The sequence below is a fragment of the Pelophylax lessonae genome, assembly GCF_965119305.1.
Source record: "Pelophylax lessonae genome assembly, chromosome: 4".
Lineage (NCBI taxonomy): Eukaryota > Metazoa > Chordata > Amphibia > Anura > Ranidae > Pelophylax > Pelophylax lessonae.
The window spans coordinates 138,940,626-138,956,352 of NC_138771.1; the positions used below are offsets into that span (position 1 = coordinate 138,940,626).

Genomic DNA, 15,727 nt, shown 5'->3' on the forward strand with positions numbered 1-15,727 from the left:
ACTATACAATTTTTATACAATTTTCGTGTACAACTTTCCTTTAGATTTACCAAAGCCATATGATATGAGGTCAATCCTAAACACTTTCAGTTTGTATGGCAGGCCCTTGCACGACATAGTTGAATGTAATTCAAAGGGAAATTGAACAACAAAAATTGTATAATGTGTATCTAGTTTAAGTGTTTGATGAACTTTAAGAAAAACTGAAAATGGTAAGACATTGCTGCTCCTTTTACTTAGAATCCTCCGCTGTCCATATTTCGTGGATACTAGCTACAACACGGTTAATAGTTGCACAGTGTTTAAGTAGCTAAGACCTGGTAGATGTGGGCTTTCCTAAGTGATTTCAAGCTCAAAAAGAAGATCACTTATTTCCTGGAGTATCTGATTGTCTTTTTTGGAAATTTTCAGAAAGTCCTGTAATCTTTTGAATAAAGCTGGGAAAATTGGCCAGTTCAGCAGGAACTGGCTGACTTTTGGTCAATGTGAACAGCTGTCTACCCAGCGGATGTCTGTCTATCATCCAGCTTTTGTCGGTGGAACAAGCTGAAAACCAGGATCTGATCAGCGCTTGCAGCCAAAAGCTGTGAGCGCTGATCAGTGTATTCTGGTGGGGGGAGGGGTCCCTGTGACCGAATGCAAAGACCATGGTTGAACAAAGAAAAAAAACTGACAGTGTGTACCAACCTAAAACTATTGCTTCAGGGCTGCTGTAGGTTTGTTCAAATTTCTCCCTTGTCAGAATGGGGCCTTTGTCTGTTTCATGGATATTGAGAGTCTTAGTTTAAGTCCCCTAACAGTATGACAAATGAAGTCCTAGCCACCTGATCAGTAGATCACAGTCTTGCAAATGTGAGATGTTAGGGTCCTGGACTACTGGCCTAAATGTGAATCCCCAGCTTCTGTAGTACTCTTGGTGATCGTTAAACTTCATAAGGTATGTATTAATTTGTTCTCTGCGACTCTTGTACTTAGCAAGGTCTGGCATATCAGTTGTTTCAGGCCTCGTCATTACAGGTACTCCTTCACCATTGATGGAGATGGTGGTATCTAATAGCTGGTGTTAAGGTGTTGCAGGAGAGAATGGAGTAGCAGATAGTTTCAGTCTAGGTGAAGACTAGGGATCTATAAATCTCATTGTGACCAGTCTTAAGAGGTGTTAAGTTAATTTGGTGAGCTGGATTCAGGATTTACACACACATGATGTTAGTAAATATAAGAATTCAAAATTGTTTGGGACTTTCCATGCACCTCTTGGGGATTATTAACCACTTAATTGGTCAGATAGTTATAAAAACGTCACACATTTTTATTCAAAACATTACATAAATGTTTGTTTTAAAATAAAACAACAAATTAACAAACTAATTGTCCAGAATGATGTTGTTCTAAACTTCAGATCTATTTTTTGCATATAGCCAATGCATTTCCCGGTTTGACCCGCTTTGTCAGGGCTTCAGAACCTGTTAAGTACTGTAACATTATAAAAAGAAGATTTTTTACATATGAGACATTCAACAGTTGATAATTAACAGCACATCACATTTTATCTGATATCTCGTTGTAGAGCAACACAAAGTATTAGAAATTCTTAAAGACTCCATCCATTGCAAGAAATTCATAGGAAGATGGTGACCAACATCTATGATAAGGTTCATTTTTAATTACTGTATATAAAGAATAAAAGAGATCACCTGTGTGATACTGTATAGTGGTTAGTGGTAAGTAGCCTGGGGAGCCCGTGGGGAATATCTCTTCAACCCTCAACAAGAGGTTCCCACATTCAGTACTAGACGAAAACACCATAAATCTAGGTATTAAGAGCATATTCTATAGAGTATCTCCATATATATATAAATATTATGTGTATATACATGATGTCGCATTCAGCCTCCAAGGGTTATAGAGATGGTCGGGGACCATCTGGTCCACGGCCAGCTCTATGGTAAACCGCCCGTTTGCACGGGAGAAACCAGAGAAGCACTGGAGCCTGCTATGATAGGTTTTAAATGCGAGGGAATCACTGGCTGAAAAAAAAGCTACAGGCATCTTTAAGATATCACCATTTAAAGTCCAGGACGTCATCTAACGTCTACCTAAGGATAAGCAGTACATTTCCACTTAAGCTTCTTCGGTTTTAGCATGGGTTGTTATCAGTGAGGATGTTAGTGATGATCACTGTGCATGGGACTTTAGTGATCTGGAAGAGCTCCTAAATAGCTTGCAGAAAGAAGAATACCAGGGTGTAGTTTTATGCTATTGTGATATCTTGTCATCTGTGCATGACTTGGCCACCTGGAAGCAACGTGTCTTTGTTGGCTAAAAGCAATAAAGTTATTTAGTTCTTGAATATACTCCTCTGTTTTACAAACGAGGAGTAATTGTCAGACATTCTCTTATAGCTTTCATAATCACTTTTTAGTTATGAAAATGCTTTCCTATTTTGCTCTACATTATTGCATTTTTGCACACGGGGTGAGTTCAGGGCCCACTACCTGCATGCACCCACATGTCATATTGGGACAAAGGGCTGTGTTGGTGCATCGCCCTAGAAAACAATGGGACACTGGCATAGGGACGCATGCAACACCTGTGCATCCTCATGCTGGGAAAAGATGAATCTGCATGGGGCACAAAGCTAATCTTCATGTGTGAATGGGGTGCAATGGTAAACTCTTGTAGGAAGCATATTTCTCATCTTGTTTAATTGTTTTTCATTGTTATACTGTTATTGTTTATTTTGTAAAATCCACACAGACAATTTTAATATAACCAATATGAATATTGCAGTCAATTAATGATACTTTTTTTCCTGAACAGAGATGGAAATGTCAGAAAAACAGGGGATTCCAAATGAGGCTTTTTATGAAGAGGTAAGGTAATGTGCATTATATGTATAGGAAATTATTTAGATAGTCTTACAACAAATTTTCTTTAACCACTTTACCACCGGAGGATTGTCCTGCTTTACGTCCAGGCCACTTTTTACGATTCGGCAACTTTAACTGACAATTGCGCGGTCATGCAACGCAGTACCCAAACAAAATTTACGTCCTTTTTTTCCCACAAACAGAGCTTTCTTTTGGTGGTAGTTGATCACCTCTGTGCTTTTAATTTTTTGCGATATTAATAAAAAAATGCGACAATTTTGAAAAAATAACAATATTTTTCTACTTTGACAGTTAAAAAATATCCAATATATAAAATTTTTGTCATATATTTAGGCCTAAATGTATTTAGCTACATGTCTTTGACAAAAAAATTCTCAATGAGCGTATTTTTAACAGCTTTAAGACTGGAAGATTTTATCCCATTCCTGACCAGGCCATATTTTGCGATTCGGCACTACATTATTTTAACGGACAATTGCGTGGTCGTGCGATGCTGTACCCATATTAAATTTATGTCCTTTTTTCCCCACAAATACAGCTTTATTTTGGTGGTATTTGACCACCTGTGCGATTTTTACTTTTTGCACTATAAACAAAAAAAGAGCGACAATTTTGAAAAAATAACAATATTTTTCACATTTTTTTTATAAGAAATTCCCCCCAAAAAATTTAAAAATCTAAATTTTTTAACATTTTAGGCCAATTTGTTTTCTGCTACATATTTTTGGTAAAAAAAAACAGCAATAAGCGTATTTTGATTGGTTTGCGTAAAAGTTATCGCAGCTACTAACTACGGGAAATTTATATCATTTTTATTGTTTTTTTTTTAACTAGTAATGGCGGCGATCTAGCGGCGATCTGCGATTTTTTGGGACTGCGACATTGCGGCAGACAGATCGGACCCTTGACTGACATTTTTTACACTTTTGGGGGTACTAGTGACATTAATACAGTAATCAGTGCTATAAATATGCACTGTTACTGTAAAAATGACACTGGCAGGGAAGGGGTTAACTTTTATTGGTGATCAAGGGGTTAATGTATGCCTGGTGCTTACTGACGTGTGTGGGTTGAGGGGACTGTGTGACACAGGCACAGGTCGCAGGTTCAGCTATGCTGAATCCTGCAATCTGTCACTGCCTGTCACTTAGGAGATCCGCCCGCTTTGTTTACACAAGCGGGCGGATCTCCACACTCGATCCCCGACGATTGGGGAAGACCGCCGCTCCTCCCCTGGCCGGGCTCCTGCTGGGACTGAATACAGCCCACGAGAGAAGGAGTCCAGCGACGTAGACCTACGTCGCTGGACGATAATGAACCACTTTGCCGCAGTACGCTCAATGTGAGCGGTCGGCAAGTGGTTAAAGTGTATATAGTATGGTAAAAAAAGGCTTCCCAGGAGTAATATGTAATTAATAAAGATACACCTGTGCAACATATTTTTTCCTAGTCAGGTTAAAATTTCAAATGGTTTTAGGCCATTTTTACTGTATTAGTCAATCACGTTACATAAATGCTTGTATCCACCATGACCCATGAGTAAAATACATTTTATCACTGTATGTAAATATTTATATGCAATTATTCGACACTAATTCATATTCTTTAGTACCCTAAAAGAATCGATCTTATACTATAGGAACCTTATGTTCCTATAGGGATCCTTATGTTTTCTATAGGAACATAAGGATCCATCTTGTAATGATTGGATTTTAGCCAAGAGAATTCTGATTAGTTACTTCAATTAAAGTTCCAGTGCACATTAGAAACATTTCAGTGCAAGTTCACCCTAATTCTGGAATTTTTCAAGATTTGATGCGATATAGTTCCACTCCCACTCGGTCAGTTTTCCCCCTTACTCACTGTTAGCCAGGAACCTCACATTAATTGAGCTGATGACGACAATATACCAATGTCTTCTTTTTCTATAGGCTAATTCTAGCATGCCAATTATACTGTAGAACCTTATTAATAACTAAATATGTGCCCAATGTGTTTAGCCCTTGCTTTACTTCTTAAACTTTCAAAATACCTGAACCTGCTTTTGATTGAATGCAGGCTCTTTTCCACTGACAATCTTCCACCTGGCTCCTTCAGTTTTTCAATTGAGGGATGTTGAGTGGTAGGGAACCGAAAGGGCCTGATGAACTATCCGAAATATTCTCTGTGTATAGCCAGCTTCAGACAGCTGATAGTAGTTAGTCACATTCAACTGGATCAGTTCTGTAATGCTGAAGATGTTTCAAAGCTTATCTAAAATAAATATAACTTACTACTACAAGCTATACCATGGCTGGATTCATAAAAAACTTTACAGACTTTCTTAGACAGTTGTTGATGGAGCAAATGGAGAAGACATTGCCCATAATCATGCTCCAGTGACAACTAAAAATTATGGATTTTCTCCCTCTTTCAGCCCCATTGACAATGGTCACCAAGATAGACAGCGAGGGTGAAGCTCCCCTGCAAAGACGCACACAGCCGAAAAAAAACATTACAGCCTAACTTTTAACTACACCTATCCAAATTAGATAATATTTTGGGTGTTCGAGTAACATATAGAGAAAGAGAGTGTGTGGGAAATTAAACAGAAACATTTTAGGTACATGTGTATTATGCAACACTTTACTCCTCACATACAATGCTCCAAACCATCACTTAATGGCTAGAAAGAGAACATAATAGCCAATTGTGTATTTTACTATATCACATTGTTTGCCTAGATTGGTGCATATCTGCGTATTTTAAAGCAGACATTACAGACATTGCAGACTGGTCTCTTTTGGGCCATATGCCCCTACTTTACAGCCCAGCTACTTTTTCTTTTATATAACTTTTTTTCAGTTGCTACAATAGTGTTAAGTAACAAAGTGCTTTAATCTTTTCCTATGAATTATGCAAAGTATCACAGCAGATTTAGCTGTAGACGAATCAGATTTTCACTAAAAATGCAAACAAATTGAAAAGTGGTTATGTGTTTGGATGAGGTCTGGGTTCATTGTTACCATGAATTTAAGGCGAATCCTGCAGGTTTGGGTTTTATGGTCCCAGGCATATTTGCCTGGGAGAATTTTTAAACCGTAATGCAATGCATGGCTTTTGAACTATGGTCACCAGGCTTAGAAGGGCCAAAAAGGGGGCATTTGTATAAACTAGCCCCCGCAATATAAAAGAGTGGCATTGGGGTACAGAGCAGACATAGGGGAGATTTCTTAAAACTGGAGTACTCAGAATCTGGTGTAACTGTGCATACTAGCCAATCAGTGAATAACTTCAGCTTGTTCAATTAGGCTTTGATAATAAAACCTGTAAGCTGATTGGTTTCTATGCAGAGCTGCACCAGATTTTGCACTCTCCATTTTTAGTAAATCATACCTATAAGTCAATGTTTGGAAGATGCTATATGGAAAGCTGAGAAATGACTCAGGGAAAGAATAGGGTCAGTTAAGAAAGTGTACTTTAATTCTGATTGTTGGCTTACTGGTTTATTTGAGGTCAGTCAGTGGTTACGTTTGGCTACTGTCCCATCAACAGCAATATTTTTTCCCATTCCCATTAAAAATAATTGGGGCTTTTGTTTCAAGGAGATGGGAGACTTTGGAATTTTAATGTATTTTGAGAGGTATATTGTTCATTATTTTATGATGATGGGGGCTTTATTTTAGGTAAAACTGTTTTGCACCTATTTTGGAGGTATATTGGGGTTTATTGTATGTTAATAGGGCCTTTTTTAGCCTAAGCTGCTTTATTTTCTGCAAGGTTTTCCTTTGAAAAAAGTGTGTTTTTTTTTTTTGTTTCATTGGTGCTTTTAATTGTTTTAAATTTTATGTTCATGGGCCTTTTTTTTTAAGTTTGAGGTGTGCAAAGCATAGAGATCACTTGCTACTGACTATCTGTTCTTGGAGCTGCCACTTCATTGTTTGAAAAACCTAAGTACAAAAGCAGTGTGCACTTAAACCGCCTCACATTATATTACCTACATTTACCTGACTCCCTCTTCCCATAGATAAAAAAAAAATTATGCCAGCCATAGACAGTTCCCTTTTGCTTTCAGCCTAAAAAATGAACAGATTCCTCCATCCACACATACAAGGTAGATAGAAAAATGCGTCCTTCTAAGACATTTATTTATACATGTATTTTGACAGCGGGACCTGCCACTGTCAGAATTGATTTCTGATGAGCAGGGAAAGCTTCACACTGATCAAAATTTGGCTGGTCCCTGCTTAACCGGTTGAGCTTTAGAGAGTTAATGCCAGCTTTTTATTAAAACTGTCCTGCTTCTGGCTAATTTTACACTACTCTATCCTCTGCAGTATATTAACTATTGTAGAAAAGCCCCAGTCTGTGTCTCTGGTAGATTTTAACCAAGCCTTGCTATTTAACCACTTGCCGACCAGCCGCCATAGCTTTACTGCGCCAGGTCGGCTCTGTCTCACAAAACGACGTATGGCACCCGCAATCGCTCCCCGTGGAGACAGAACGGTGGTATGCCATTGTATACACGGCAGACCACTGTTCTGTCAGTAATGAACACAGGTATCCTGTGTTCCTCTTATTTAGGAACACAGGTCTCTGTGTTCATGCAGCAAGCCCATCCCCCACAGAGTTAAAAAGCACCCCGTAGCGACACATTTAACCCTTTGATCGCCTCTGGAGTTAACCCCTTCCCTGACAGTGCCATTAGTACAGTAACAGTGCATATTTTTAGCACTGATTACTGTAGTAATGTCACTGGTCCCCCCCAAAAGTGTCATAAAATGTCAGTTAGGTGTCTGATCTGTCCGCAGCAATGTTGCAGTCCGGCTAAAAAACGCTAATCGCCGCCATTCCTAGTAAAAATAAATAAATAAATAAATAAAAATGACATAAATCTTTTCCCTAGTTTGTATGCACGATAACTTTTGCGCAGACAAATCAATTTACACTCATTGGGATTTTTTGTTACCAAAAATATGTAGTAGCATACATATTGGCCTAAAATTTTGGGATTATTTTTTATTGGAAATGTTTTATTGTTATAGTAACTTTGTCTCATTGCTTCTGTTCTGTGAATTGCCTAGCTGTGCAGCATAACTGATAACTGTGTGTCTGCATGACAGCCAAATGGACATTAGTATGTGAGCTCCTTAGCAGGACAGGGATTGGTGCTCTTTGGAAGGAACTGTGCAAATGTCTCAACACTTTTTAACCGAGTAACATAAATAAATCATCATCTATTAACTTATATAAAGGAAAACAAGGAAGCAAGAGGTATAGTAATGATCATCATAGACGGTAATAAAAAAGAGGGTAGCACACATTAAAATGTGTCAAATCTGTTCACCCATGACATGCTGGAAAAAAAGGAACAATGAAAGCTTTTAGTTAGTTAGTAATTCAAGAAAAAAAGGCAAATAATGAAAAAAGAATGAAAACCATCTACGTCTTTTTTTATAATTAGGTATGGGTATATGGACTTTGTAAGGTCAAATTGCACAACTAGGTGTGTAGTATCTTTGCATTTGTTCCATGTGTATTTACAATTTATTCAATTCATTTTCTGACTAGTTAATTTGAGCATGTACAGTATCTCACAAAAATGAGTACACCACTCACATTTTTGTAAATATTTTATTCTATCTTTTCATGTGACAACACTGAAGAAATGACACTTTCCTACAATGTAAAGTAGTGAGTGTACAGCTTGTATAACAGTGTAAATTTGTTGTCCCCTCAAAATAACTCAACACACAGCCATTAATGTCTAAACCGCTGGCAACAAAAGTGAGTACACCCTAAGTGAAAATGTCCAAATTGGGCCCAAATAGCCATTTTTCCTCCCCGGTGTCATGTGACTTGTTAGTGTTACAAGGTATTAGGTGTGAATGGGGAGCAGGTGTGGTACATTTGGTGTTATCTCTCTCACTCACTCATACTGGTCACTGGAAGTTCAACATGGCCCCTTTGGGCAAAAAACTCTTTGAGAATCAGAAAAAAAGAATTTTTGCATTACATAAAGATTTCCTAGGCTATAAGAAGATTGCCAAGACCCTGAAAGTGAGCTGCAGCGTGGTGGTCAAGACCATACTTTGGTTTAAGAGGACAGGTTCCACTCAGAACAGGCCTCGCCATTTTCAACCAAAGAAGTTGAGTGTACGTGCTTAGCATCATATCCAGAGGTTGTCTTTGGGAAATAGATGTATGAGTGCTGCCAGCATTGCTGCAGAGGTGGGGGGGTCAGCCTGTCAGTGCTCAGACCATATGCCGCACACTGCATCAAATTGGTCTGCATGGCTGTTGTCCCAGAAGGAAGCCTCTTCTAAAGATGATGCACAAGAAAGCCCGCAAAGAGTTTGCTGAAGACAATTAATGGAACCATGTCCTGTGGTCTGATGAGACCAAGATAAACTTATTTGGTTCAGATGGTCTCAAGCGTGTGTGGTGGCAACCAGGTGAGGAGTACAAAGACAAGTATGTCTTGCCTACAGTCAAGTATGGTGGTGGGAGTGTCATGGTCTGGGGCTGCATGAGTGTTGCTGGCACTGGGGAGCTACAGTTCATTGAGGGAACCATGAATGCCAACATGTACTGTCACATATGGAAGCAGAGCATGATCCCCTCCCTTCAGAGACTGGGCTGCAGGGCAGTATTCCAATATGATAACAACCCCAAACACACTTCCAAAACGACCACTGCCTTGCTAAAGAAACTGAGGGTAAAGGTGATGGACTGGCCAAGCGTGTCTCCAGACCTAAACCCTATTGAGCATCTGTGGGGCATCCTCAAACGGAAGGTGGAGCAGTGCAAGGTCTCTAACATCCACCAGCTCCGTGATGTCATAATGGAGGAGTGGAAGAGCACTCCAGTGGCAACCTGTGAAGCTCTGGTGAACTCTATGCTCAAGAGGGTTAAGGCAGTGCTGGAAAATATTGGTGGCCACACAAAATATTGACATTTTGGGCCCAATTTATACATTTTCACTTAGGGCTGTACTCACTTTTGTTGCCAGTGGTTTAGACATTAACGGCTGTGTGTTGAGTTATTTTGAGGGGACAGCAAATTTACACTGTTATGCAAGCTGTACACTCACTACTTTACATTGTAGCAAAGTGCAATTTCTTCAGTGTTGTCACATGAAAAGATATAATAAAATATTTACAAAAATGTTATGGGTGTACTCACTTTTGTGAGATACTGTATTTGTACTGTATGTATTTCTGTTTGTATTATTTTGAGAGTTTTTTGAGTTTAGTTAAATTCTTCCTAACTTAAAGTATAATTTAGGGCAAAACTTTTTTTTTTTTTAGATTTGGATAGAGTGGAGAACGATTAGAACAGATGTCATTTTTTATTGCTGTCTGTGCCCCTGTTGCACCCTCTCTATCCCAAGGGATTCCCTCAATTTGCAGCGATCCTCCTACTTCTTGTTTGGCTTTGGAACAGGAAGTGAAGGGAAATCTCCCCAATGGGATACAGATGGCGAAAACAAATCTGAAAAGTGTTATTACCCTCCCTTGCTCTATCCCCCAAAAATTTTTTGCCTATAGTTATACTCTAAATAACAAATGTTAATTGTATTCTTATGGAAGAACCTTTTAAAAATTCATCTGATATTTATAATGATCTAAGAATTAATAGCGCAATAGATAAACAGACATTTTAAGCCTTTGAATTGTATTTGTTTTATAACTTTCTATGAGTTGCTAATAAGACTAAAAGACTAGACCATTTAGTTATATCTACAGGTGTTAAATAATTGGTCAATATTTCCCTTGTTCTTTTCTGTAATGAAACCAGATTTCCAATGAAAAGTGTATGTTGATTGTACATTTAAAAGGCAAAATTATCAAAACTAGAAAATGGTATTATAATCTAGACCCTGTTCACACTTGAGCATAGCAGAAATAGAGACAGAAATAAACGCTTCTGCCCATGTTTCTGCAAGTGCACAAAAAACAAGCAAAAATGTCTGACACAAAACATGTTTGGCTCAATGCCAAAATTTGGTAAATGAGCTTCTACTCAATTCAATGGTGCAACCCCATTGCTACTTAAATCAATGGTGCAACCCCAAAAATGGACTAAAAAACAAAAAAGGTGCTAAAAATGCCACATGGTAGGGTCACTCAAGTGTGAATAGAGCCAGATCCAGGTATTTTGGTTAAGGATACAATATTTTATTAACCAAATTACAGGCAAAGAAGTTACCTTATCCTTGGGATTGTTTTTTTCATAAAACTAACAGACCACGAAAATTTTATAGTAACTCAATAGTTCCAAATCTGCCTAATTTTGCAAAAGGGACAATCCCAAAAAGATGGTTGGAATTTTAAGCCCCCAATGTTAGGGAATGGTGTGGGAGAGTTGAATACATATACAATATGGAATTCATGTGTAGCAGAGATGAACAACGTGTTGACAGTTACTTAATGAAGCGGAAAAAATTGAAAGATTTTAAAACAACCAGGGATTACATACGAATTTGGGAAAATTAGGGAAATTAACTTTAGGAGGACATACTAGCGTCAGATATAAGTTGAGCAGGACACTGTGGAAGTCTGCAAATTTATTGGGAGAATTGAGGGGTTGGGGGTGGAAATTAGGGGGGGAAATAAGGATATATTTTTTTCTATCTTTTTTTTTAAGTGTTTTGTAAATCGTTTGAAACTAATAAAAATTACAATTAAAAAAAAATGTGTGAATGGAGCCTTAGTAACTATATGTGAACCAGTAAGAAAAATGTCTACTTTGTACACTTAAATGTGCAGTGTGGATGTGGATGGACTGCTTAATTAAGGTATACATTATATGCTGCTATAATATTACAGTAAACCCCCGTTATTATCACAGTTCAGTTTTTGCGGTCCCGGTATATTGCGTTTTTTTTCAGTAGACCTATTAATATTATTTTACTAACTAAATCATTATTAATTAAATATTTTTGTGTTTTCCATTGCACTTGCTCTCAGTATCTTTTATGTGTTTAAATGTGTTTCTATTTTATGTGTTTAAATGTGTTTCTATTGTTTTAAAAGTGTATTTAAAGACCTAAAATGCTTTTAAAAGTACAGTGAAAGTTTTAAAAACATGCCTAGAGTGTATTTAAATAGGGTCTTTCTATTTCGTGGATTTTCACTTTTCGCGGGTGGGTCCGGAACGTAACCACCGCGATGGAGGGGGGTTTACTGTATTGGTAAAATACGTTGTTCATCAGCTGTACAGTCAGTCATTTATGTCTTCTCTAAATAATGCATATCGATTGTATTTTTTAAGGAGCAAGAGTATCAAAAACCAGCAGATCTTTATGATGATGTAGGTATCAGCAGATCAAGAAATTTTGTAAGGTGAGCAAAAAAATAGTATAATGTTTGGGGATTATAAGTCATTTTCTAGCAAAACATACTGATTTAAACTTGTAAACAAAAGTGCCAGAAAAGCCTGGCCTTCAACCTGTACTTCGCCCAAAGCACTTAAATGCCCCTGCTCAGGCAGAACATACTCACGTTTCCTTTTACCTCTCTTCCCATTCAATTGAATGTGCATTTAATGCATTTTATGCATATTACTTGTCTGTAAAAGCCAAAAGCCTCTCTTGTGTAGACATCCATGCCGATATGCTCCCCTCACATACCACCCCCAGCCTATGTGAATCAGTAGAGAGTACACATTACTCCTTGTTACTAATTCACAAGAAAAAAGGAATCATATTTTAAAAAAAACGTCCACAGTACTGAATAAAAAACATATATAAAATAAAATAAAGGCTGTCCTCTAATGTAAATCCAGTGTCAGCCAAGGCATCCAGTATAGATCCACATCTATCACAATGAGTGATACCCAACAAAGTTGACCCACCAACACACTGTCCCATCATGCTTCACAACCTTTATGTACTGCTACTCCCATCATAAATGCTAGAATGTAAGCCCAGCAGCGAAGATCTTGTGAGATGTCATTGACCGAACCTCGGATCGCCAGCCCCTTTGTTTACAAATAGAAACTGGCAGAACTCTGTCATTTGCAGGCAGTATTGATACTACTGCTAAATTACAGAACTTGTTGACAAACAGAAGCTGGCTAGAATCTGTCATTTAGCAGCGGCACTGCTACCTTCACCCGGTTCACACTAGATGCGGTGCAAATTGTTGTGCGTTTTGGTATAAAATTTGACTATTTTTAATTTATTACTAAAAGGCGGTGTCTGAACTATCAATAAAATTATGACGCAGTGCCTCCAGCCGATGACGGCAAATAATTTAATATCTAAGAAAAAAAACCCAATTAATTTTGTTCAGACACTCATAGTATACCACGCAATTTTCCCAAGTTCTTTTTTTTATATCAGTTAATTTCTTTTTAAAAGCATATACCAATCTTAGTGAAGCAGTCTACAGTAGGGAATATATATATAAGAATATTTATTCGCAAGACATATTTTCACCATAAATGATCATACTTGAGTGACACAAAGAGATAACCTTACATAAAATACCAACTTAAAACGATAAATGCAATGTGATATTTAGCTAAACGATGAAGTAAAATAAAACAAGATTATGTTTTTCCCAGGTGTAGTATGAACCATACATTAATATTCTATATAATCAGACCACAATAGTCTGCGAATCACATGGCCGAAAGTCATTCCACTGCAGATGAAGTGAGAATAAGCCATGCAAAACGGAAGACGTAAAATTGCAAATAATGCGCTTAATCTGATATTAAAAAATGTTATAAAAACAAAAATCATCTCTTTAGAGAAAAATCTACATATGGTTTATACGGCTGGGATTGTACTTTCGTTACCCTTTAAATAGGAAATGTAAAACATTTAAGGAAGTACATAAACAATATTGAATAATAATCAAATAACAGCAAGGCATAATTACCATATTTAAAATGGCCGCTTAGCTTAGAATAGTAGTTACCAGGTTCCTTTAAGATGGCTGCATTTCCAAGATGGTGGCCAATTAGGGAGGAGCTTCTTTTGGCGTCCCTCAAAGGTTCAGATACATGGTGGACCAAGATGGCGTCTGTGTAGATGAGTCTATGCATGGTTGTTAGTAGTGTGTATGTTGTAAGTGTGATGTGTCTTGTGTCTTGTGTGTGTCTGTTGTGTTCTCTTATTACATCTCTGGTTTCTTTTTATTTTGTGTTGAACAAAAGGGCAGTAAAAATTATCATAAGCCAAACCCAGTGGGAGGAACATTATTCCTATTGGTTGGAACATCTTATTCATTAACTGGTGATGTCATAGGGTGACACCTCTTGGTTAACCAGCATATTAAAATTAATTAAAAATTTCTCCATTTAAGACTATTATAAAAAAAACATAAATGTAATCATGCTCTCATCTATGACATGTCCATTTAATCCACCAGGTATCTGAATAAAGATTAATCTGGATACCACCATTCTCATATTTAATATCTCTTATGTAATATATATATATTGGATTTTACTCTTTAACCCAAGACTTCAATTAGTAGCAGTAAGAATTATATCGAAAAATATACGGTTATATATATATTGATACACAACAGCTTGTATATGTAACTTGTCCTATACATGGTTACTTCTGATCAGAATATTATCCATTTAGGCATTATTATGTTAACAACAGTACATTCATGATATGGGGACTGGATTATAAAATATGGGCGAAATTTCTGACCCTTTGACACTACTATATGATAGAATATAATGTACTTCTCAGTAGGAGGTTGTCATAACATCATAGTTCCATAACACCTTTTGTATATGATGGGGCAAAGATATCAATTTATGATTTTCTGAAATTAATTTTGAGATTTGCAGTTCTCATCAATCTAAGTGACAATGTTTATGTGACTCCGTGTAGATTTCAACAACTTTATCCCCCTGTTTGTGTTTAGGTAAATAAATGACAGATTCTAGTCTTTGTCCAAACAGTTTTGTTTGTCCTCTCATGATTTAGACAATGGCTTATTTGCTGGTAGGTGATTGAACACAGGTGTTATCCCGAAATTGAGTTTCGCCCATTGTGTGATAAATGTCTCATGGCCGAACAAAGTTTTATGATCTTTCTGGTTTCTCTTATTCAAAGTTTAACCAACACAATTTCCTTTCGGGGGTAGATGACACAGCTTCTCATCTCAACGTACAGGCAAACAAAACCATCTCAAACAATGGACGCAATGTGTGTTTCAAACTGAAAGAGTTTTGACTCAATATGTAGCAAGGTCAATGGGGGCCTCAAAGTTCACAATTCTTGACCTGTAATAATAAAAATTGTATTTCTATTTCGCACTGAAAGTTTAACAAAATTCACAGCGAATTCACTGCAAATTCGCACCGCATCAAAATTGTAACCTGTTCATGCAAATTTATTGCAAAGTGTATGTTAGGTTAACGACTCCTCACAATCAGTTTGAAAATTGCAGCGCGATTTGCATAATCAGATGGCATGGGTGTAAGCAGCCATGCAATCCGATTGTGGTGCGGACAAAAATGGGTCTTGCACGAGTTTGTATGGCTGAATTTTCATCATACAGACATTGAATGTGATCTGCACAGCAATGCGGTGCGAATCGCATGCACTGTCTGCCATCGCACTAGTGTGAACTAGGTCTAAATGATGAATCCCCTGCCGCTGTTTGTAAACATAAAGGGATTGATTTACTAAAACTGGAGAGTGCAAAATCTGGTGCAGCTATGCATGGTAGCCAATCAGCTTCTAAATCCAGCTTGTTCAATTAAGCCTTGACAAAAAGAACCTGTAAGCTGAATGCTTACTCTGCACAGCTGCACCCGGTTTTGCCAAGGCTTAATTGAACAAGCTGGATTTAGAAGCTGATTGGCTACCATGCATAGCT

General features: G+C 37.5%; 1 protein-coding gene across 1 annotated transcript in view; it reads left to right on the forward strand.

Annotated features, from left to right (window-relative positions):
* SLC28A1 (solute carrier family 28 member 1) overlaps nt 1-15,727 on the forward strand; it is a 105,726-nt gene that overhangs the window by 36,124 nt on the left and 53,875 nt on the right. The window contains exons 2-3 of the mRNA XM_082256712.1: nt 2,821-2,873; nt 12,147-12,217. Of these exons, the coding sequence (XP_082112838.1) occupies nt 2,823-2,873; nt 12,147-12,217 (122 nt within the window). The 5' untranslated portion in view covers nt 2,821-2,822. The remainder of the gene's footprint in view (nt 1-2,820; nt 2,874-12,146; nt 12,218-15,727) is intronic.